The 22,123-nt window shown below is 33.4% G+C and overlaps 2 protein-coding genes across 3 annotated transcripts in view; one reads left to right on the forward strand and one right to left on the reverse strand.

Moving 5' to 3' along the window:
* Positions 1–11,465, forward strand: part of sas (stranded at second) — a 59,582-nt gene extending 48,117 nt beyond the window's left edge. The window contains exons 8-13 of one of the 2 annotated variants that reach the window (XM_014350952.2): positions 248–1,630; positions 2,658–2,862; positions 5,189–5,684; positions 6,297–6,660; positions 10,128–10,318; positions 10,511–11,465. In XM_014350952.2, the coding sequence (XP_014206438.2) occupies positions 248–1,630; positions 2,658–2,862; positions 5,189–5,684; positions 6,297–6,660; positions 10,128–10,318; positions 10,511–10,609 (2,738 nt within the window). In that variant the 3' untranslated portion in view covers positions 10,610–11,465. Of the gene's footprint in view, positions 1–247; positions 1,631–2,657; positions 2,863–5,188; positions 5,685–6,296; positions 6,661–10,127; positions 10,344–10,510 lie in introns of both variants that reach the window. The other variant, XM_014350953.2, reaches the window with a different exon arrangement.
* A 147-nt stretch (positions 11,466–11,612) lies between these two features.
* Positions 11,613–16,545, reverse strand: LOC106637967 (uncharacterized). The gene is made up of 2 exons (XM_014350960.3): positions 16,430–16,545; positions 11,613–12,375 (listed from the first exon to the last, which is right to left on the reverse strand). The coding sequence occupies exons 1-2, from the start codon at positions 16,434–16,436 to the stop codon at positions 11,783–11,785; spliced, it is 600 nt and encodes a 199-aa protein (XP_014206446.2). The 5' UTR covers positions 16,437–16,545; the 3' UTR covers positions 11,613–11,782.
* Positions 16,546–22,123: the final 5,578 nt, after the last annotated feature.

A 22,123-nucleotide genomic window follows, 5' to 3' on the forward strand; every position in this document is an offset into this window, starting at 1 on the left:
AATTAGTAAAATTTAAACCGTTGGATTTAAATTTAATTGTCTCTTCATTAATTTAAATTTAAGCGTATAGTGTGCGGTTACGAAAAGTAACATCAGTGTTGTCTAATTTCTTAAAATTCATTAAAGGGACAATCAAAATTCACGTAAATAAGCATGCATGAACTTTGGACTTGATCGTAAAAACATTAAAAATACTAGACTTATTTACAAGACATGAAAAAAAAAAGACAAAACTATTTATTTACAGGAAAGAACAACACGGTCTTCGTATATCCCGGCCCTGTAGCCATAGACACAAGTTCTAAGAAACCAAAAGATAAATCAGAGTCTACGAAACCGAGCCAGGATTCATCATCAGGCTCGTCATACCCTTGGCCCATTTCACCCTCGGGCACTCATCCACCACAACCTGCTATGCCTCCAAACTCTGACGTAGTTCACTACCCGATGGACCCTGGACACCCAACTGTCCCTTACATCGGTCCCTACAATCCTGACTACAAGCCAACCCAGCCAAGTGTAGAAGAAGTCTTCCACTTGTCACCCAGCCATGTCGAAAAGACACCTTCAATCAAAGAAAAAACTAAATCAAAATCTGATTCTAAGAAACCCGTGGATACCTTTAAACCCTCGAAAGAAGTCGTTGATCAGTTCCCGGGACCACTGGCACCTGATCGTTTTCCTGAAAAGGTTCATCCGTCCGAAAAACCAACTCTACCACCTCCTTTGGTTCGGCCAAACAATCCAAACCTCGCTAATCCCCAAAGTCCTAATAAATTGCCTGGACTGAATAAAGGCAGCAGCCCAACATCCAATCACGCAGTAGAGCAACCGCAGTTCATTCCATTGAATATTCACGATCACGACTTTACTCCAAGTAATGGGGAGAATATTCCACCCACACACTTTGACACGCTACTAGAGAATCCGGCAGCTGGCCCACCCTATGGTGGTCACATTGGAACTGGATTGCGTCCAGATTCTGCAGATCCAAATAACATTGTGCCTTCTACGGCATCCAAGAAAAAAATACCTGGTTCTGATATCTACACTAACGATAAAGGCAAAGGGTTACCACCCAAACGGCCTGACGTCCCACCAAGGCAGGAAGTCATACCAGACGAACTCTATCACCTGATAAACCTTCAGCATCCAGGCTTGATCAACCTCGACCGTGGTCCACCCGGAAATCACCCTGGTCTCTATGACATCCATCAGGAGATCGGTAGTGGTACCGAGAAACCCCACGCCCCACCGCCTTACTTTGGACAAGTGGCCATACCTCCGAAAAAAGGAGGCAAACCGCAGATATACACACAAAAAGACGAAAATGGACAGACAACGTATCACGTCCACTCCTCGGAGATTCCAAACTCACCTCAGCAACTCGAGGAGCTGCTCACCCACATAGCCCAGCACGATCCCCATAATAATCCCTACCAGCAATACCCGGTCAATCAGCAACAGCCAGGTGTGCCACTGCAGAGGCCGCCACCACCAGCTCTATCGCCCCATGGCGTCGATCTCGAAACTTCTCAAGTGTCGCAAAACGCGGCTGGGGTGCCAGCCCATATTGGACCCCACGGATTCGTTGCACAAGCACCGTTGCCACCGGGTGCTGATCAGTCAGGTTCGTTCATACCGTGCGCAGATTTTGGGTTATTGGGTTTCATATCAGAGTATCAACCTGTTGTTTTCATTTAGTCAAAGCTTTAAGTCGTACCTAAATCTGTAGTATTAGAAAAGAAGAAATATTAATTCTAGTCGTATTCATATATTTTTATCTTTCAAAGACGTCCTACAGGTGTTTACCGCAATGCCACAGCGATCGTTTGTAGAATCACTTATAATAAATAGAACATTATCACCTTTGACATCTGCGATTTGGACTTAGTCGAGTATAGGGTAAACATCAGACTCTATCGTAGATACGTATTTTATTATTCGGACTTAATCATAACTGTAATCACTAATAATTATACAAAAAATGCAATTTGTAGATTACGTTAACCCCTTACGAAACCATCCTGCAGAAAATACTGCAGGAACCCCCGCAGATGAACCTGTGGTAATTCCTGCAGGGTTATTGAGCCCATTTTCTGCAGGAACTCCTGCAGACTGTGCTGTCTCAAATTTTCAAGAAGAAAAGTTGTACCCATGTTTAATTTATTGAAAGTATATCAGCCATGTTTTGGTGTTATCATCCAGATGATAACACCAAAACTGGTGAATTAAAGTGTTTTTGAACAATTCTATAAAAATAAAATTTTTTTTCTAATTTACAGTTTTTCAAAAATTATTCAAAAACACTTTAGATCCTCAGTTTTGGTGTTATCATCCGGATGATAACGCCACGTATGGCTAATACACCTTCAATAATTTAGATCTAGACACAATTTTTTTTCTTGAAAATTTGAGACAGCTCCTGCAGCTTTATTTGCAGGAACTCCTACAGGAAACGGGCGCAAAAACTCTGTAGGTTTGCCTGCAGCATTTTCTGAAGGATTTTTTGCAGGATGGTTTCGTAAGGGTTTATGGAATATTGTGTAGAAGTATTCGAGATCTTTTTTTTTTTCAGTCACTGTTTCGTAAGAAATCAGAATACCACAATACAGGAAACTCGAAGCAATGTGACCATTGAAAAATTTTTGCTGCAGGTTTCGAGCACGGCTTGACCATTGGCCAGTTCCCGGGAATCTTGGGACACGGTGGCCAAAATCTGCCAGCACAGCAGGCGTATGAAATAGCAGTGGACGATTTGCGCGCGGTCAGCGCAAACACCGTGCGCTTGATGTTTAACGTGCCATCAGTACTCGTTGGACTCCACGGCCGAGTCGAAGTTCGTTACACCAGCGATAAATCGTGAGTTTGCCTTTCTGTTTCCAAGTGGAATTTGAACAGCTCTCTAATCTGTATTGTACTACATTGTTTCAAATTTTGCACGTATTTTTTTGTTGATCGATGTTTAATAGCATATAACAATCGCAATGAAGATTTAGTGGATATAAATCCATAGAAAAATTTATGGGAGTTTTACATGGGAACCATCATTTTTTTATGGGAATAAATAGTACTTACTTAGATACTTTCTAAATTCAAATTTTTCGTATAAAATCCTTACAGAATCTTTGTATGTAACAAATATTATTTCCATGTCTAATAAGATATTTCCGTAAGCAATAAAAATTCTACTTAGTAGATTGTATGGGGATTCTGCAAGATACTCTACTACACTATTTCTTAGTAAATTGAGGTGTATCGGAAAACTTTTGACGGTGTGAAATTATTATCCTCGGTTTTTCAAAAACTATATCACAATAGTACGTAAAATTTTTTTCAACCGTTAGCGCACTTTTTTTACATCAATTAAAAAAAAATTATTTATTTGTTCCTTTATAAGTGTTTAAAAATCAAATTTTTAAACTTATGTCTAATTCAGCTGTAACGGGACACACTTGATTTGTACTAAGGTAATTCGGGACATTGATTAAGCTAATTCTGGACAAACGCCCAATTTCCAATTCAAATACATGTAATCCATTCCATATTGCTAACTTCAGTGATTATTCCTAGATAAATTAACTATTTATAGATAAAACAATAAGAACTGGAGCTTATTTTAGCCTACAAACTGATAAAAGTTGTTTGAAATGGAGAGAGTGTATCCTCACTTACGTTATGTATTGTCACGTTTTGAATCAAAATTTTAGTGATAGGTAGTCGAAAAATGTGAGATTCAATTTTTTAAATAGTTTTTATGTTACAAATCCATATTTTCTCTGCTACCGCATAGACGGCAATCGAGCATGAAAAATTTGAGGTTATGATTTAAATTCTCCGTATTATAAATAACTCGGATTGACAATCCTACCAAACTTTAATGTTTGTGATATCTCTAACTCCAGTAACATTAGAAAGTACGAAAAAATGTACATATTTGTGGAATTATTCGAAAAAAGTACGAACTAAAAAGTACCCACTAAAGCTGAAGTGATTTAATTTTTATGGTGAAGTGGGACACATATTATTTGATCACCACATAAGAATAATTAATTTTTGTTAATTTATTGCTTCAATTCATACATTTTTTTGTTGTTTTTCTTATAAAAGGTCTAGTAGAGTAAAGAGAAATTTTTTGTTTGAAATAATAACACTGTTTCCGACGCTGTCCCAAGTTACCTTAAACATTTTTCGTATCCCGAATTATCTGAATTTACCTAGATTTATCTTTTGAAGCGTTCAAGGTGAATTCCTTGCAGACTGTGTCTAAAATAAAATTTTTTTTAATATTAATGGTAGTATATATAACCATAAAATTTCGATTGGGCCACACTCCTGGAATCTATTCCTATAACCAACTAAATCTATATTCAGAGGGTATTTAGATACATCGATGATAATATTTCTGCAAAATTACAATGCTATATCCTCTGATTTTAATGAAATTTTGTACTTAAAAATAAATTTTTACTACACAGAATCTTAACGCACTCCCCGAAGAGTCTATTTAGGTGTTTTTTTTATTGCGTAAGGCAACAATAAAATCTTATTCCATATTAAAATTATCCTAATTCTCTGAAAATTCTATAAGAACCTTACACAGAAGATTTTAACTGAAAAATTATTCAAATTTACATTATTCATATTCCTATGAAATCCGATGACACGAGTTTAAGGTGACTTGGGCGATTTTTATCGGCTTGATCAAAACCTCTGAAATTCTGAAATTATGTAAATAAAGTATACTAAATTGATTAACAATAAGAAAATACTGGGGTCAACGACTAAATTTTTTAGCAAATCGCTACTGAAAATTCACCAATTTAATACCTACTCTTATGGATTATATCGGAAATCTTTGATTAACCTACAAATAATACATTAAATTGTTAAAAATATAGGATCAACGACTTAACTCAAGAGAAAATCAGAAGAAAAGTATGAAAAATTACTCTGGCTTGCCTCGCAACATCTTCTAATTTTCACAATTATAATTTCTGGCAAATTTTTGATCTTGTACTTTGGTTTTATCAAAATAACTATGTTTATTGAAAAATTTAACGCCGAAAAGCGTTGATTCTTTAGGGGCCCTTATGGCACCCTACCCTAGGTACGGCACCAATCACCCAAACCACCTTAATACCACTAACATCAAAATTTATGTACGAATGAAAACTCGATTTTGCAGAAACATAGACCCATCGACTTGGAAATCCCAAACGTTCGCCCCTCCCGGCGACCTGATCGATAGCGAGGACTTAGAATTCGACCTGAGCGGCCTCAAGCCCTCAACCGTCTACAAATTGATGATCGTTGTAAAATTGCGCGACCTTTCGAACACGCACACTAGCAAGATATACCAAGTGCGCACCCTCGACAAGCCGGCACCGAATGCGCTACCCAGCGACATAAGGATCGACGCCGAGTTGCGGGTTCTCGAGGTCAACTCGAGCTTCGCCGAGTTCGAATGGAAGAAGTTCACGAACTACGAGCTGCAATTCATCGACGGCATTTATTTGATGTACAAGGCTGAGAACGAAAAAACGTACTCGGTGACACCGCTGCTGCACCGCAGCGTCAATCACTACGTGTTGGATCATTTGCAACCCTCGACTACCTACGAGGTCCATCTCAGCACTAAAGACATCATTGGACAAGCCAATGTTCTTGTTGACAGCAAAACGGTAAGTGGGCCTTTATGTTTCCATGCTAATCAGCACAGGCATATATTACTTGCCACGAATAACTTTATTTTACAATGACATATTACAACACGCTGCTTGAATTATCCTTACGTGCCGTTTAAAAATAACTTTCGCCTTTTACAGTATTATAAAAGAGACATTTTAGAGAATAATTTGCAGCATAAAGAAAAAGTTTATTGTCTTACGACCCAACATTTTTTATTCGACATTTTATTCTGAAATTTTGATTTAAATACATCATTGTAGAGAAAATCATATAAAATAAAAAAATCATATTTTTTGAGACCTGCAAATTTTTCATCAACACTTTGTTGCGGAATCAAAGGAAGAATATAAATTTTTTTACACTTGGAAAAATGTTGTTTTCTTTCCATTTTCAAACTCTACATTAAATATGATCATATATAACTATCATAGTTTTCTTCGTTGTTCACTAACGATTATTTATCACTATTAATAAAAGTAAAAAATGACGTGGTTACCCCAATCTTTGTCAACGATTCTTCGTGATATACCCTTATTCCTTAACAAAACATTGTTTTCAAATTAAGTTTTTCATTACTAATAACTTTTTTTTTATGCCACTATTAGGTAAACTTTACAACAGTGTCAGAAAGCGATCCTTACTTGTTCGACGTTAAAGTCGAAATCAAAACGATCAAAGCAACTGACGTTGAAGTTTCGTGGAGCGGAGTACCTCATCCCCAAGACAAGTATGTCAATATATACCGAGCAGTTTATCAGAGTGACAGTGGCAAGGAGGACACAAGTACTTTTAAAATTGCCAAAAAAGACTCGCCTGCCAAAACAATCATAAGCGATCTCAAGCCGGGCACGCGATACCGGCTTTGGATCGAAGTTTACCTGACTAATGGAAAGGTCAAAAAGAGCAATGTCCAGGACTTCGTTACCAAACCTGGTATTTTACTACCCCCTGGTGCTTCACAACAGCAAGGTATGCACATTATTATAAGTCAATTTTTAAAGAATCAATTATTTATTTTTTTAAAGAAAAGCGAATTTTGAATGGAATCAACTCTTTAGTTACGGAGGTTCCCAGCGAGTAGGGATACCAACTTACGTCTAGGAGCCCTAATTTGCTCAAAAGACTGTAATAGTTGGCACCACTGCCGCAAGAAAAACATATAGACTAACCTACGGAAATACGACAATTCGATCGATTATAAATAGAATATCTTAAAATTTTTCCCGGTTATCTATTACGACGGCATTCCGAAAATAAAGTTATAACCTACAACACGTGTGTACTGATAACACCTGACACTTTCGAGTCGAGTTGCAAATCATTAGTCTTTAGTGTACCTACCATAAGCGCTAGAGTCAAAAAAACGAGCTTCAAGCAAGAATTTCTCAAGATTTTGTCCGGTTACGGGTATAATAAAAAAGGGTACCCTTAGATTCAGCGTCATCTAAACTATTTAATGACATATCTTACTAATACTAATACTAATACTAATACTAATACAAATACTAATAATATATAAAGCAAAGTCGCTAAAACCGTTGTAATCGCTAACCGCGAAAACTACTAAACCGATTTTGCTGAAATTTTGCACACTGATTCATGATAATTCCTAGATGGTTTTAGTATAGTTTTAATCTTAAAAAATTTAATAACAATAGCAATAAATGAGCTCAAAGTTTTGCGAAAATACGCCAGCTTTCCACTTTAGTTCAGTAAAATCCACTAGGTGGCGTCGACATAAAATCGAAGCTACCTGCAACATAATTAAATAAATGTGGTTATAATAGGCCGGAGCGTATAGATAGTGGTATAGTCGAGCTTTGGCAGCTCAACAAGCTGTATAAAAAATGCTGATGATAGTCCGGCAGCTGGGTATCCCGGTTGCGGACGACACTCTTCTCTAAAGGGGAAGGGACCTAGGTGTCCCTTCACCCTGTATCTCGATGAGTGCGATAAAAAAAAATTAAAAAATAAATTCCAACCTATGTCGTCTCTGCCTACCAGGAGACATATCTAGCCAGAGCACAATCTGTACCAACTCTTCATAGTTGTATGGCAGTCCCACCATCTCACCTGGTGCAGTTAGAGAATTTGTGGCTACAAATATTAGCAAGGGAAAACAGCTCTGAGGGGCACGGGCAGCCACAACGGCTACCTTCTTGGTCGTCGCGTCCCCAACGCGCTTACCCACATGTTCCCGTCTAACGATGAGCAGTTGGTTATCTGGGAAACGACCCGAAGACGAGATATTCTTTGGTCAGCCGCGTACCTCCCTTCATCACAGTCTCCGTACATAGAGACCCCCAGGGTAAGAATCAAGCTACCCGTATAGCCAGCTCTTCATCATCAGGAATAACGAGTAGCTGGAAGTTTCATCACTGGCACTTTTTAGGGCCATTAAAAGTATTTACGTTCCCTACTTAACCATCAATTTCATCGGGTTTTTTAGGATCCACCAAAGTGTAAACTACCTTGCCAACAAATACATTTTTATTACCATTTCCGGAAGCGATTCGTCATCTAAAAGACTATATTAACTAAAGACGGGCACTATTAAACCAAGTCAGCCATTCACTAGCAGACGCACAACGTCACCTGCGGAGTTGTTCTTCGCAAGGCTGGAAAACCCGGTGACCGACGACCCTATACTACCCTCTCGACTCTAAGCATTTAACCAGGAATCACTGATCCTCTCCAAGGTCTGCGCTGGGCAAACCTATAACAGCTATGAAGGAAAAAAAAATTGAGCCAACGGAACAGCCTCCACTGGACAAGTATCACTAAACAATCTCCCCATCTAAGATTACCAAAACAACTGAATCTGCAAATAAAAAAGGTGCTTTAGACACCAACGTCTTCGACGTTATACCGGGAGACGTTGGGAAAGAGCACTACAACTAGCCCCAAAGCTTCGGACTTTGTAATTTTTCTCCCAACCAGTCTGGGTCTTCAACAGTAAGCCAGAGAAGATCACCCTGAGGTATCCAGGCAGTCACAATTGCTGTTAACTGCAGTCAAGAAAGAGTTTACTTAAGAAGCTCACCGGTCTTTTTTAGGGCCATCGGACGTCGAACTACCTAGCCAACAAATGTATTAAAATTAACAAAGTTGACTGAAAATAGCCTTTAGGGGTCATAAAAGTCGTGCCAATAGTCGCAAAAGGGTATATTGGGAAGAAAACTTCAAATGTATCTAATGAATACAATTTGAGGCGTCAAGAAACTGACGCAGAAAAGAGTCCATTACGTGAGAGATCAGCTTTTCATTGTACCCTCACAGCAATCTCTGAAATCTTTAAAGATCCTACTTCAGATTTTTAAATAAGTAGAAAATGTATTTCTGTTTTTATGGCAATAAAAATGTAGGGTTGAAGGTCCAGGACTTTGTTGCTCTGGTAATAAAATTGTGAGATATGAGAAAAAACAATTTTTTTTTAATGTAAATTTTTTGGGGGTTTAAAATCTTAACAGCTTTAAAAAATAGCCCTTTTCGTGAATTACACAGAAGAAACTGTAAATCAACAACTTCTTATAGCCATCGATTATTTTATGGCATAAAGAATGCACGGTACTTTTCAGCATAATTATTTTTTTGAATTTTTACACATTATTTGACCAAATAAACTATATAGATTCCGAAAAAATATGTTTTTAATGAGAAGATTTTTGTTCTGAGATGTGTCAGGAATATGTGTAAAATTTCTAACTGAAAACGTTTCACATTACATGTCAACACACTACGGTGTTTTATTCAGTAATTCTCGGGCGAAGCCGAGACGGGGGGCTGCTAGTGTCTAATATGGCGACACTAGGGCGCTGGAACCTCCTTAATTATATTATAACAAATACTAAAGTTATTGCTATTATTACTATCATTATTGTTTGTCCTGTTAAGTTATAACTATTATTTTTGTTATTTTCTTTCTATTTCTGAACACTATTTTCTTTATTCAATTAAAATTGTCCTTTTTACAAACAATCCAAAGACCGTAATGGTATACACTTTTCTTTGGGTACGCATGACGCACCCTAGAAAAAATTAATTTGATAAGAATTGTAGAAGTCCAGATGTAAGACAAGTAGTAAAATAGTCAATGGAAAGAAGTTTTATTGTCAATTATCACTATCTGATACTTAACCTGTGGTAGATAATTGTGAATAATAATTTTTATTAGTTGTTTCAAATCTAGAATTTATAAACTGTTATTGCTTGTTTTTATTTTTAACTTATTGTTTAAAATAGTTATTACCAACTAATCGAATGAAATTATTTCCTCTTGGACAATTATAATGACAATTCCCTTACCATGATTATGTAAAAGCCCATTAGTCTAACGTCTCAAGTGAAACACCCATCGTTTTCCCAAATGAAATATATTGATAGTACTTCATTTCCGTGAGATTATGATGTATACCCATTGCGTTAATTGTTTGCAGGTAAACTTGCATCGATACAACTTCACGAAGGTGACTATTACGGGCCACTGGTCATAGTTGCAATAGTAGCGTCACTAGCCATATTATCGTCACTGATCCTACTGATGATGCTCATGAAAAGGAGGACAAGCAGCAAAGCTGACATATCCCCCCGCAAAACCACGTCGGCCTACGACAATCCTTCCTACAAGGTAGAATTACAACAAGAGACTATGGGTAATTCACTGCTTTTGTTTCACTTCAATTTTCCTCTCAAATCATTTTCCACCAAAACATTCAACTTTTTCTTAAAGACCTCATTATCGTTTACATCTTTTTACAACTTGGATGATCTTTAGCTAAAATAACACATCCATTTTTACTGTTTTCCGCATCACTCGCAGACCTGTGAAGAAACAGTTCCTAATGGTCGAGGCAAAACTTCCGAGCACGAGATGACCATCATGAACGGCAGCAACAGCCGCACCAAGGAAACAGCGTGAATAGGTCGCGATTAAATCATGTAGATTTATTAAAGTTTTATTTATGCTAGGATAAGAAAAGCTAAATGGCACAATAGCTACAAAATGCCGCCCAGTGTCTAACCCGTCCACATCGTAAGTTTTAAGTTCTCCATTTGGTTCATTTTACAGTGAATTGGAGGAGGTCTACATTAGATTAGTTGTTAATTAAAAGTCGGTCGAGTTCATTTTCTGTTAAGGAGCATCAAAATTGTTACTGCTGCGAATATATTTCATCTATGCGCGTCACAAAACTATCGAATACTCAAGTCATAAAAAAAAAAAATTAGTATTTTTAAATACGTTGTTAGTACTTACTTTTATTATCACGGCAGATTTTGTTTGTTGGGTCTTGTAAGAAGAAGTACTTAGTATATTGTAAGAAAGTTACTGTACATACAATTTTATACATATACATATAAATAAAAAAAAGTATATATACACACAGTACGTACTCACATATATTATGTGTAATATATACATTCTCGTATTATTAAATTTATGTTTAAGAACAATTTACTATAAAAAAAAAATATGAAAATTTATTTATGACACAGTAAACTTTTTTAAATTACTTGATTGAAGTTTCATAAAATTTATTTAGAATCATATTAAATAAGTTTTGTTTATTTTAAGAGTTTATCATATGAAATTATATACATATACAACGACTAAAACTACAATAAAACTTTCGAGCATAACATATTGTAATTATCAGAACGTATCACGTACATGTACCTCTTGCTTAAGATGCGCTTGAAATCTGGATAACGTAAAACCAGGAATCATTTTTTGTACAGACATGCAATGTATCATCAAAATGCTATAATAAACTTAATGACGAAATCAATACAAATGATGAAATATTTATTTCCTTTTTCAAAACAAACGAATTTCTTTGTTCTCGATTTTTTATTTGCGATAACTATTAATAAAAATCCTTACACAAAAGCTAATGAATTATCGATGAAAAAAATGACATGTGTTCAATGATTTTATGCTTTTATTGTGCAAATATAAACAATGGATTACAATAATAGATAAACAATACCATATCAACATCTTAAAAAACTTATTTCCCGTTATACAGTCTTCTAAAGTCTTTGCTTACGTACTCCAAATGAAAACTTAATTCCAAGTAGAGGATATATACAATTATTCCTTATTCAAGTACTCAACGATGGTCTTTTCGAAGGACTCCGGCTCTGTGGTGGGCGCGAATCTGTCCACGACTTTGCCGCTCTTGTCAACCAGGAACTTGGAAAAGTTCCACTTGATGCTGTTGCCAAAGATGCCCTTGCCGGCTTCCTGGCTTTTGAGCCACTTGTACAAAGGATGGGCCTCGTCGCCGTTCACGTGGATCTTCTCCATCATGTCGAACGTGACGCCGTACTGTTTGACGAACTCCAGGATCTCGTCGGCAGTGCCTGGCTCCTGGTTGAAGTCGTTGGACGGGAACGCCAGGATGCGCAGGCCCTTGCCCTGGTATTCGTTGTACAGCTTCTGGAGCTGCTTGTAGTTGCTGTCGGTCAGACCGCACTTGCTGGCCACGTTCACCACGAGGACTACGTTGCCGCGGTACTTGTCGAGCGACACGTCATTGCCGTGGATGTCATTGGCGTGAAACTCGTGGAGGGATGTGGCTTTTTCCCAATCCTTGTTTTGATCAAACGTTTCGGGTTTGTTCATCGCTGCGTCCTCGGCAAATACACTTGCGATGCACACCAGTAAGAGGGTTATTGCAAGACCTGGAAAAATATTTTTATTTGTTATTGGCTGTGGAGCATTGTCTGGTGCACGAGACGATTGTTAAACTTGGCGAGCTTCAAGAAAGTAGGTAGCTTCAAAGTTAATGTTCATAATATACTCTTGATGGAAAAGTGACTTAAATTCAAGAAAATTAAATAAAACTTGTTTGATTTCTTGAAGGAAAATTTTTTAGTAATGATCGTCAAAAAAACTCGTGTAATTTAACAAAATATTTAATGTATGCTTACATAAAATTCGACACGTAGACTTAAATAATTATTTTTATTAACTTCTGGTAAAATTTTATCGAATAAAGACTAAATTTAATATGTACTTTGATGATTTTTAATACAATTGTTAACAAAAATCAATACAAATGTGGATTGTTATAAAATTTATAAATGTACGTAAAATTCCAAATATTTATTATAAAATGTCATGAAAATACGTTTTACATTTTATGAAAAGATATGAAATTTAGTCATGAACCGGAATTTTACGAGTAATTAATTTTTATGTTATTCATGGTATTTCGTTGAATTTTTTAAGCATTTCACAAAATATTTAATGTACAGGTCCATCTGTCTATTTTTGATGCTTAAAAATTTAATTTAATTTTTTTCTTATTACTCAATGTATAAAAACAGAAAATTGGCTTTGATTTTTTATTAAATTTACTGCAAAATCAACATATTTTTATAATTTTTTTGCCTTAAGTATACTATTTTATGAAATTTTTATCAATGCACATAAAATTTTGTTTTAATACTCAAAATTAATACACGAAATTTAATAATTTTTACATTCAACTCGTTTTATGGGGAAAAACATTAAATAATTTCAATAATTTTACATTTAATTCCCATACAACAACGCAAATTCGTGTACAACTTTTTAAAAAACCAAAAACAAATAGATCGAAACTTTGTGTTGGAAATTTATACTCATATCACGTTCTAGTAATTTATCAGAAATAATTTTATCAACCATGTATAATAACCAGCTTTAAAAGTTATGAAAATAATTGCAAATGAGTTTAGATAATGTTAGACTAGGTTTTATCCATTCGCATGATATCTATGTTAAGAGCATGAAACTGATGTTTTCGTAAAATTTAATATTAAACCAGGAATATGCCACTGTCATCAAAGTCAAAAACTTCTATCGGCTATTGAACCATAAAACTATTGTGGATCATATAATAAATGAGTTCCACAATATGCTAATTACGTAGACGTCATGTACAATACACATACATTCGAGCACGTATACTAGTAAATACTAATCAGATATTTCCGCTATGACAGTACAATTTTTTTTAGCTGTACTATAACCGAAAAATGATAGATCTCAAAATAATATGTTACTCAACAAATAGGCAGAGCAGGAAATTCTTGCACGAGTATGAGTGTTGTCGCACAAATTAATAAAATCGAGAAAAATCACCTAAATGTAACTATCTCCACACATTCATTTAAAATAGAAATACATTAAAAAAATTATCACTTTTTTACATTGATCTGGATAGAAATAATCTCAATACATTTTAACACACCAAAATTGATTAATTTCCATGATTTTTAATTTCATTGAATCCTTCATTAAGATTTAATGTGTTTTGTTAATTTAAATTTCATTTCACTCCATTTCTATCTATTCTTATACTGTAATACGAGGTTTCTACACCTTTCAATCTTACAACTGAATCCCTAATTAAGATATTATGCAATTCGATAATTTAAATTGTATTTCCATTTATTTTCATTCATTCCAAACATCGACGAAATTAAATAAATTTCATACATGTACATCTAGTAACATCAAAATTATAACAGACGAGCGTTATGGATAAGTACTTCGTTCACCATGTACATTTTCAATTATATATTATATTTGTGTTAATGAATCATTGCGTAGTACACAAAATTAATTTACAACGTACTACGTATTTGATACTGTATTATGATTAAAGTGGTATAACATAAAAATCTAAGTTTGTTGTCCATTTTTTTATTTCTAATGTAGTTATTATTAAGGTATTATAAATTAGAGTAAAAAAATTCTTATTTACCACTGGAAAAGAAAAATACAAAATATCCTCAAATTTCATACCTGTATCAAAGAAACACTGTGATTAAACAGTGGTATTAAAAAAACTTATATTAAGAAATAAGATGCAAAGAGAAATAAAATACAAAAATTAATTATGGGGCTTTCATTAATTCACAAAGTAAAAATTTTTTTAATACAGGAACTTGTATCTTGTCAACAATGTAAATAGGCTATTTTCTCGGAAAACAACTTTCTTTCAGTACGTTCGTAAATAAATTGCTTCAAAGCGTTGAAATTTAATTTTTAAATACTTTTTACCATGAAAAACAGCATTTTTTACCTTAATAACAGATAATGTCAAAATCTTTCTAAGAGACATTACACCAAATTGCTTGTTAAATTGTTTTTATTAATATCAATAGTCATAACGAAATAATGCTGATACTGCAAACAATCGATTTTTTTATAAATTAATAACAGGATTTTGTTTAATTAAGAACGACATCTCGTACTATTCTAGGCGATTCATGAAGATTGATAAGAATGATAAGTTTTGACTTTGACTAAAGTCCATACACAGTTAAATCACAAGAATATTATGACTTAATTTTGAGTAAAAATTTGACGACCTTTTTCTAATACTAGCATGTAAACTGTAGGTTAAGTTTTCGCGAGTTTTCGTAAAAGTCATGTGTTTATCTTACCAGATTAAAAACAATTAGATTTAAAGAAAACAAAAAATTTGATTAATAATTAAAGAATCAATAAAAGTAATTTTTAGGTCAACATTTTTGTAAATTTATTGTTTTAACTTTTATACCATTAAAAAACACTCTCGATGTTGGAACGTACATTTTTTTTACTTAAGGAACCATGGAAATTCTTTATGTAATTTTGATTTGTATGAAATGAAAGAAATTGATTATAAAATTTTGTTTCATCAACGATAAAATAAATACTTTTTAATTTAAGTTGAATATCCAAAACTTGCGATTACTTCTTTTAAAAATAATCATCATGATTATTCAAACAGAAATGGAATAGAACTCAAAAGTTTCTAGCTTACTTGGACCAAAAATAATTTAAAATCAATCATGACAAAAGTTTGACATTACCTTTTGGAAACCCACATAAACACATAAATGCATTTTTGTAAAATGATGCATGTATACATATACGTGTACCCGCGTATAAACACTCGAGGCACTTCATATCTGCTGGAAAGTGTCTAAATTTCACGTATTAAGCAACAACCATTCGGTGTGTGACGTTTTAAATTGTATACAACGTTATTAAACGTATATTGACCAATCGTTCCGGCAGACATAAAGATGAGTCTCGGGTGTACACCTAATACGCAGATCACACGATACACACTTTTGTCTACTAAATTTTACCGTAAAGTACTATATTGTTTTATATCGAATTTATTGAATATCACTCCTTTATTATGAAAAGTTTTTGTTTTTACAAATGAAAGTATTAAGTTTTGTGTTGCAATTCTTCGATTTTAAAAGTTGCGCTAAATCCTGTTGTCATAATAAATTGTTATAATAATTAGTATTTTCTCAAAGCGTACTCCTCCAACAAAAGCAGGAAATAACAGTTTAACGATTCAATGTTTAATAATTAATCAAGTTACATACAATATCAATCATAACCTTCAATTCACATGTAAGAAAAAAAAAATAACTGTTATTTACGTATTAATAACCTGTACAAATATAATCAAGTGCTTATAATTTATCGAATGAAAGTTTAATTTCGTAGTGTACGCTGTATCAATCCTAAACAAAATCGTTCAATCCAATCATCAGTGACTCGTGAACAATCATACCAAAACACTTTGTAATGAAGCTACTAAAAAACTCTTGAAATATTGGCGTATATTTTTAAGACTATTGTGTACAAGCCGAACAATAAAGCACCGCGAGAGAGAGAGAGAGAGAGAGAGAGAGAGCAAAAAGCTGAAAGATAAGAGTAAAAGAAAATATAACTTACGTGTCATCCTGACTTGTTGATACGAGCACTGCACGACACGTTCAATCGACAACTGGACTCTCGAGTTCTCGACTCTTCGCGTTTGCCAGAAAGTACACGACTCAGTCTCTTTCCACAGCTGCGAGTTGATATATATACCAACTCGTGTTGCCTGGTGTTGCTACAGATTACGTACATGGTATGGGGGAAGCGACGCACGCCACTCGTCAAGATCATGGCCGAGATATATTATAGTTGCGGCGTGGAATTATAATGATTCAGAGGAAGAGCGGGAGATATCATACATTGAGGATTGTTGTTACACTAGGACCGTGGAATAATACAAATCAGTGATCATAGCGAAAGAAAAAGGAAAAGTTGATAAAGATGATAAAATACTGGATGTATATAGAATATCACTGACTGATTGACGAAAAATTAATTCTAAATCCAATTGAAGGGTATAAGAAGCATAGTTGAGATAGTTTCGTCGTTTTTACCCTAAATGCCGACTGGCATTTAAAATTGAAGATATTGCAACCAAATATACGCTAGGTAATTAATTAGATAGATAGATAGATAGTATCTTTATTGGCATGAAATATACATATACAGCCAGAGTAAATTACAGAGATTTTTACATCGATTCTTAAGTAGTACGGTTTTATACAAAGTTGTTCGCTGGCACTTAGATATAATTTGTAAATTAATTATCTTTGGCACGAACCAGTAACGCCATCTCCTCGTCGAAACGTGTGTCATAGCAAAGTCAATAGAAAATAACGTTTTTTATTTGTAAATTTGAAATAAAATATAAATTTTAGAGCTAAAAATATGGTTGTTATTTTAAAATCAGGTATTCAACAAGTAGAAACCAACGTTTCTCGCGAAAAAAGCCTCTCAAAAGATCGTAAACTTGCTGAAAGTTTTCATATGTTAGTAACACTTTAGAGGAAATTTGAGACGATCAGACTCGTTGTTTAAAAGGACGGATTTTAAAAGAAACCCCTGGAGCTGCAAGCGAAAAGTCGAATACTAATTATTATAATGTTTAAATAGAGGTATACAAAACTAGGTTATATAAATATTTTGTTCAGATCAATAATTATAGAAATATTAGAAAGGCTGTAAATTAAAAAACCAGTTTACAAAGAGAAATTCTTGTTTTTAAATTTGTACAACCAACAACACACAACAGTAACGATCTTTTATCTGATCTTTTTGTTTTGTTATAAAACATTGCATCCATAGATATTTTAAAGCTGTAACAACAGCAGAATCATTTGTGATACAGACGACAGACTTTTCTCCTTGGCACTTTTTTTCACGAGAAATAGTGGAAACAGTGTACGAAACAATAGTACATTCAAATAGTTAAAACTAGATTTTTCTCCTTAAAATGTGTAGTACCCCTTCCTAAGCGTCTACTTTTGTATAAAAAATACATTTTTTACCTTATAAATACCTAATTCATTACCAAACTTAAAAATAAAACGGTCTATTTAGCGTGGCTATGCATAAGCGTACTCGCTTGTGCCACTGAAAAACCCAATTCTTAGAATCAAAGAAAATTTCTGTACCCTCATTCCGTGAAATATTTTCTTATGAGTAAAAAAATATAAGTTAATTGAAAATAATATTTTATTAAATTAAAATTTTCTTTTTCTAATTACGAATTTCTCATTTAGTTGTACGAAATGTTTTTTTGGATCGACTAAATTTGTTTCAATTAAAAGAAAATATTTAACGGAATGAGGGTAAAGAAATTTTCTTTGATTCTAAGAATTGGGTTGCTCAGACACCGCATTTCAAATTGACTGCCAGCAGCTGGCATTGTCAGCGCTAGTTACTTAGCGTATACTCGTAGGTTCAATTGAAAAAGAGGAATAACATAGTTGATGACTTCATTTTCAAGAAAATTATTACTTTAATTCAATGTCTTGATGGATCTCGACAGTAAAATGGTTCATTTTACGGAATTGTGAGTCTTTGTTAATCAAAAATGTACTTATAGCTTTTTTTTTCTATCAATATTTTGCAGATTCTATAAACAATCTCACGAATCAAGATTTGCCTCAGACTTATAGTTATTTTTAAAAAAAATTTTCTTATTCACCCCCGAAGATTTTTAATGGTATAAACAATAGAGATACATTAAGAATATATCTAAGTAGCTTCATTAAGTTAAAAAAATCCTCTGCACATGAGTAGAAAATTATTTTTTTGTTCGTACATTAATTTCAAATACTTGAATTCAAAACGCGTGAATAAAGTATCCATTGTGTATAAGGAAGCTTCGAACTATTTTTATTAATGAAAACATACTATCGTATTCATAATACGCTTTTAATTTACTATTTGACAACATTTTTTCACTTCTAATACTAAGAACTATCAACTTTTCTTAGGATTCGAAAAAGAAGCTGTTGAGAACTATGTTTAAAAAATACACGGTAGCTCACATCACTCAAGAAATAACATCGCTTAAACCTGTCCGGGTTGCTAAAATAAAATTGTTATGTTTCTTATTGCATAATTACTTCTCTAGTTAAAAAAAGAACTCGATGACTAACACTACCTTTGTAACTTGTAATTTGGGACTTGAATTCTGCTATTAACCGATAACAAGCCAAACCAGCTGACAAAAGGATATTACGCATACTTGTGTAAAAATGCGTACCAATTTTGATGATGCTTACATTCTACTACTATGTTTCCAAATTATATAGTTTGTTGGCACAATGCTTCTTTTTTTTTTTTTTTTACTTTTTTTGTGAACTTAATCTATTAGATATCATTTTTTTCTTGCAATCATTAATATTTGGTAATTTTTAACAATTATTCCATATCATCCATCCACATACCTAATTTTTCAAATTTTATCTTAATAAAATTTTTTAGGCAAAATTTTATGACCTCTGAGAATTTCTAATGTAGGAATTCTTAAATATGATAAAAATAATACATTAATCCTTCAAATGTGTTAAAAATCAAAATCCAGATCAGAAAGTGTTTATTAAATATAGAATTTTATTTGGATATCGTCCTTATGGTTTAAAATCATACCCAAGTAAAAATTTGTTCACCAAATATCAAATAATAAAATAATATTACATATCACAAAACAATTTATCAATCATTTCAAAACGATTTTCGTCGTGTCTCATATTAGAATGACACTAAAAACATAAATACCAAACACAAAATAATCTATTTCAATAGAACTATAAGTTTGTTATTAAACATTTGGTCAGAAAATAACACGAAAAAAAGTTGTGCTACAAAACAATATTTTGGATATTTTAAAACAATTTTGTTGTTTGAAGTAGTAGGAGAAAAATATTATCGAAAATGATCAATACAAAAAAAGTTATTTTTATACTGATCCAAAACTTTTGTATTCAACATTTTATCCAAAAATGTAATGTAGAAAACTTCGATGCTATAAAACGAGTTTTTGTCGTTTTTAAAATGATTTTTACCATTTCAGTGTTCAGACTGCATTATAGGGAAACACTTACCAAACAATAAAGTTTTATTTTGATGCGCTCTACAACTATTGTATGTAAGACTTTGTTATAGAATTTCTATTTCTTTTATTCAATAAACGATTTCTTTCGCTGTTTTTACATGTATATTTTGTATCACAGAGTAAAAAAATTGTACAATAAGAAAGGTGTATTTTATTATGATCTAGAAATTTTTTTTCAAACAAAAACGTGTTAAAACGCAGAGCCAAAAAACCTGTTTTTCCTCTCTACAATTTTGTAGTACGAATGATTGCAAAATTTTTCTCTCCAATGGAAACTCTCCGAATGCAATACATCAGCTCCAACGTTGAACTTGAAGTTACCTACACAATTTGAACTATTTCGATTATATTTATAATTACCTGATGCCATATGAATAACTCAGATTATCAATATACGTGGTTTGAAATTTATTTTGTATATTAAAAAAAAAAAAAACGATTTAAAAGCGGCAAAATTTTTGCTCTGATACAAATATAACAAGCTAAAAATAAAATCAGTTGGTGGAGTTAAAATTTTATTCTTAAGTGGTGATAGAAATCCAAGAACAAAATAATAGGCCAAGATTTGTAAAAATTAATAGGGAGATACACGGACATGGACATGGGCATAGACATACATTTTTCAAGGATTTTAAACGTTAAAAGACATATGTAAATCATGTTATCTCGGTATGCGACCTTTGTCAGTAACAAGTTTCTTGTATACATTCTTATTTGCCCTAGAAAATCTTATTCTCTAAATTATGTGCAATGGACAATATTATCAAATTATTCAACACAAGAGATTACCAATGTATCAAAGATACTCACCCTGAGATATTGTCTAAAAATGCTTAACACGTTTTTTTTGTTATAAGGAGAGTTGCGTGAAAAATCTTTCGCAAAAAAATTTTTTTTTATGAAAAACATTTGATGCGAAATAAATTAAGGCGAGCTCAAACTTGTTCTATTACGTGTAGTCAGATTATTCGACTTTTATTGCAAGTAGTTATCGTTGTATCCATCGTTAAATTTCGACATCAAGCTAGGACATTCCTTTGCAAAAGCACCGGTTAAACGCGTTTGCGTTTATTTTACTTGACTCATCTTTGTGCATAAAATTATTAATTTAGTGTATCTATTTCTACATTAAGAATATCACACAAGTAGGGGACGCTTGACTTGTATTTCATTTACTTTTTTTCATTAATTTTTTTCCAATCATCAAATAAAAATTTTTTTTTTTCAAGTGTAGATCCTAATGAAGAGTACAGATTTAACCACTCAAACGAGGTCACGCGCAAAGAGCTGGTCATTCGTTGATATAAAAACACGTACGTATGTCCACAAAGACGATTGTTTCTTCGATTTAGTTGCCCAACGTTACCTGAAAGCAATGATCGACTAGAAGGAATGAGCAACTTTGTAATCTGCTTGTGCTTGACACTATTCGAAGTCGTTGCACGTAATTTTCTAGAAATTGTCACGAGCAATCAAATAATTTTTTCTTTTCATTAGGGAAAAAATGTTTTCACATATAATGCTTCAAACAAAAGTCGTGGATTAGCAGGCAATTCAATGCACCGCTGCAGAGATAGATTTTATAATTTTATCGAAAAATGTTTTACGCCATATAAACATCTACACTTCCAAGACGTAAGGTACCATTATTCAAATAAATAAAATAATGTGTATCTATTACTAAAAACTTTTATACGACTTATTCCTTCTATTAAATATTGTGTTCTACTAGGTACCACCTGATTGAGTGACTATTTGTATGTTAATATATGCGTAAGAGATAAAGAAATGTTTTTCTACCACAAAGAGGAATAGAAGACACTTTCAGGTTTTCCAAAACTGTTTTGATTACAACTTTTTAAAATGCTGTGTTACATCGGGACAGTCATTAATACGAGTTCTCTTAAGAAAATGAGTCACCCAAATTATCGTTTAATTTGTTATAGTACTTGAAAGAACTTGTTTATTAAAAATTTCAAAAGGAAATACGAGGTACGAATTGTGATAAAAAATTGGGGTGAAAAAAAATTGACAATCACTCGTTTATTCTGTAAATCCAACATTTTTAATCACCAAACCAATGCCAAAACATTGCAACGATACCAGCGCGCTATTAACTTTCAGACAACTATGCCCAGTAAATTTATGCGTCCCGGTAGTGTGTGCGCGTACATAATATATAT

The sequence above is a fragment of the Copidosoma floridanum genome, unplaced genomic scaffold, assembly GCF_036245765.1.
Source record: "Copidosoma floridanum isolate Cflo_tuat_1 unplaced genomic scaffold, Cflo_Japanese_pri ptg000013l, whole genome shotgun sequence".
NCBI lineage: Eukaryota > Metazoa > Arthropoda > Insecta > Hymenoptera > Encyrtidae > Copidosoma > Copidosoma floridanum.